This window comes from Trichinella spiralis (genome assembly GCF_000181795.1).
Source record: "Trichinella spiralis strain ISS 195 chromosome Unknown Scfld6106, whole genome shotgun sequence".
In the NCBI taxonomy this organism is placed as follows: domain Eukaryota; kingdom Metazoa; phylum Nematoda; class Enoplea; order Trichinellida; family Trichinellidae; genus Trichinella; species Trichinella spiralis.
The window spans coordinates 1-1825 of NW_003533045.1; the positions used below are offsets into that span (position 1 = coordinate 1).

Here is a 1825-nt window from a genome sequence, read left to right on the forward strand (position 1 = left end):
AAAAACGTTATCTAAATTTTCATTTGGGTCCATTTGAAGAAGCATTGCATATTTCAAGTTGCTATTCAATCTATTCTGAGTGCATTGTATCGTTTCTTTCTTTTGATTGTGCTTCCTGGCTTAAAATTTGTATTCCTGACGCAACCCTTTTTTAATATACCGAAAATTCTCGTTTCGGTATATGTTATTTCTGGCGTGAAACGGATGCAAAACTTTCATGACCGGTCCGAATGATGAAAATGATGATACTTTTGGTTTAGAAGACAGCACAAACTATTTAATAATATGGAAAGCTTGATTCCACTCTTACGATGAAAATATGTCAATTATTTTGTTAAAATTTTGTTGACGTTGTATTAATAACGGAAATAAAATATTTATGAAACTATTTTCAGCAAATTATATAATAAAGTCATAAATGTTTAAGCGTCTGTGCACCATTTCTATATTTCTCTCAATAATAATAGTCAAAATCGTGTGGATTCTATAATTAACTATAAGTTAACAAAAACAAACTTCCTTTGTAGAATTTGCCGTTTGTACATTATCTAGCTGGGGTTCGCGTTGTTCAACAACTGCAGTGACAACCATTATTCTCAACTAAGCCTAGCTAACATTCCACATAACTATATTTCTATAAGGTTCTCTAAATGTGAAGACACTTGAACACATTCATATAAAAACCCTTTGTTTGGTCAAGAACACAACTGTGTAACGAATTACGTACGCATGACGATTACTGACGAAAACAACCTAAATGCATATATATTGTTGCTAAAGTTAGTACACGTATGCTGTACGTATTGAACATGCAGGTTCTTACCGTTGGTAGAAAATCTATAAGATCGTCTTGTTAGAGTCAGACTAGCGACAGTAATCTGACGTTCAGGTATGAATAGACCAGACGTTCGTTCGTCCGGCCAATAAGTAAGTGGACTGTATAATAAAGAGTGGATTTGGTGTATCTTCCACGGCGTGGGCAGCGATCGGGGTCCAAAAACTCTCGTCGATGGCGATCTCCTTCGCGGACGTCTTCCGGTTCCCTAGCTCCGCTAACTCTGTACGTTGCGACTGCACGCTCGAAGTGTACGAATACCCGAGCTACTACCGTTGTTCCTAACGGTAAGTCGAATGCCCTTCAATAAGGTACCCACGAGTCTCTCGCTCGATCGTCCTTCCTTGCACTTCGACTCGGTTCGTCCACACTTCCCAATTCGACTCTTCGGAATACGGCAATACTGCAACCAGTACTGCAAACCACGTATTCTAAAGCCGACTTCTCGCAACCAACGCGTCCTCTTGTACAACTATCGTACCACTGACGCATACACACACAGACGTATCTCTTCTCTCTCTCTCCGTATCAGTATATATCTGGCGCGGCGCGCTTTCTAGCCCTATATATAGGGCCAGGGTCGGCGGCCCCGCGGTCGACCCAAACGCGAACCACCAATAGGCAGCTCGCTCGCGGCGGGAGCGCTCGCTATCTCCGGCGCCGATCTAAAGCCTTGTCAGTCTTCAATTATGTTGTCATGCTTCGGATCTCTTGATCCTGCGCTAATCCCTTAATGGTCACGTCATGATGGCCATGTCCACGCCCTTTGATCTGACTGCCGTCGCCGCTATGGCGCACTCGCCATTGTCTCGCGAACGACGATAGATCGAGACGCAGCAGGGGGCCTCTCTGACCCCGACTCAGAGCCGCCAGAAGCCCAGATAGCGATCTGGCCGGCGAATGCGCGGGTATTGTCTTGGCCCTACCCGCGACTTCTGGGCACCAAGCCTTGGCCAGGTCACACCGAACTAGGTCGGTGTTGTTCCGTCC

At 44.4% G+C, this 1825-nt stretch overlaps 1 protein-coding gene across 1 annotated transcript; it reads left to right on the top strand.

Annotated features, from left to right (window-relative positions):
• Nucleotides 1-217: 217 nt before the first annotated feature.
• On the top strand, nucleotides 218-1322 carry Tsp_13529 (conserved hypothetical protein). The gene is made up of 5 exons (XM_003366358.1): nucleotides 218-254; nucleotides 528-580; nucleotides 858-889; nucleotides 950-1122; nucleotides 1147-1322. Exons 1-5 carry the CDS (start codon nucleotides 218-220, stop codon nucleotides 1320-1322), a joined length of 471 nt encoding a protein of 156 aa, XP_003366406.1.
• The last annotated feature ends 503 nt before the right edge of the window (nucleotides 1323-1825 follow it).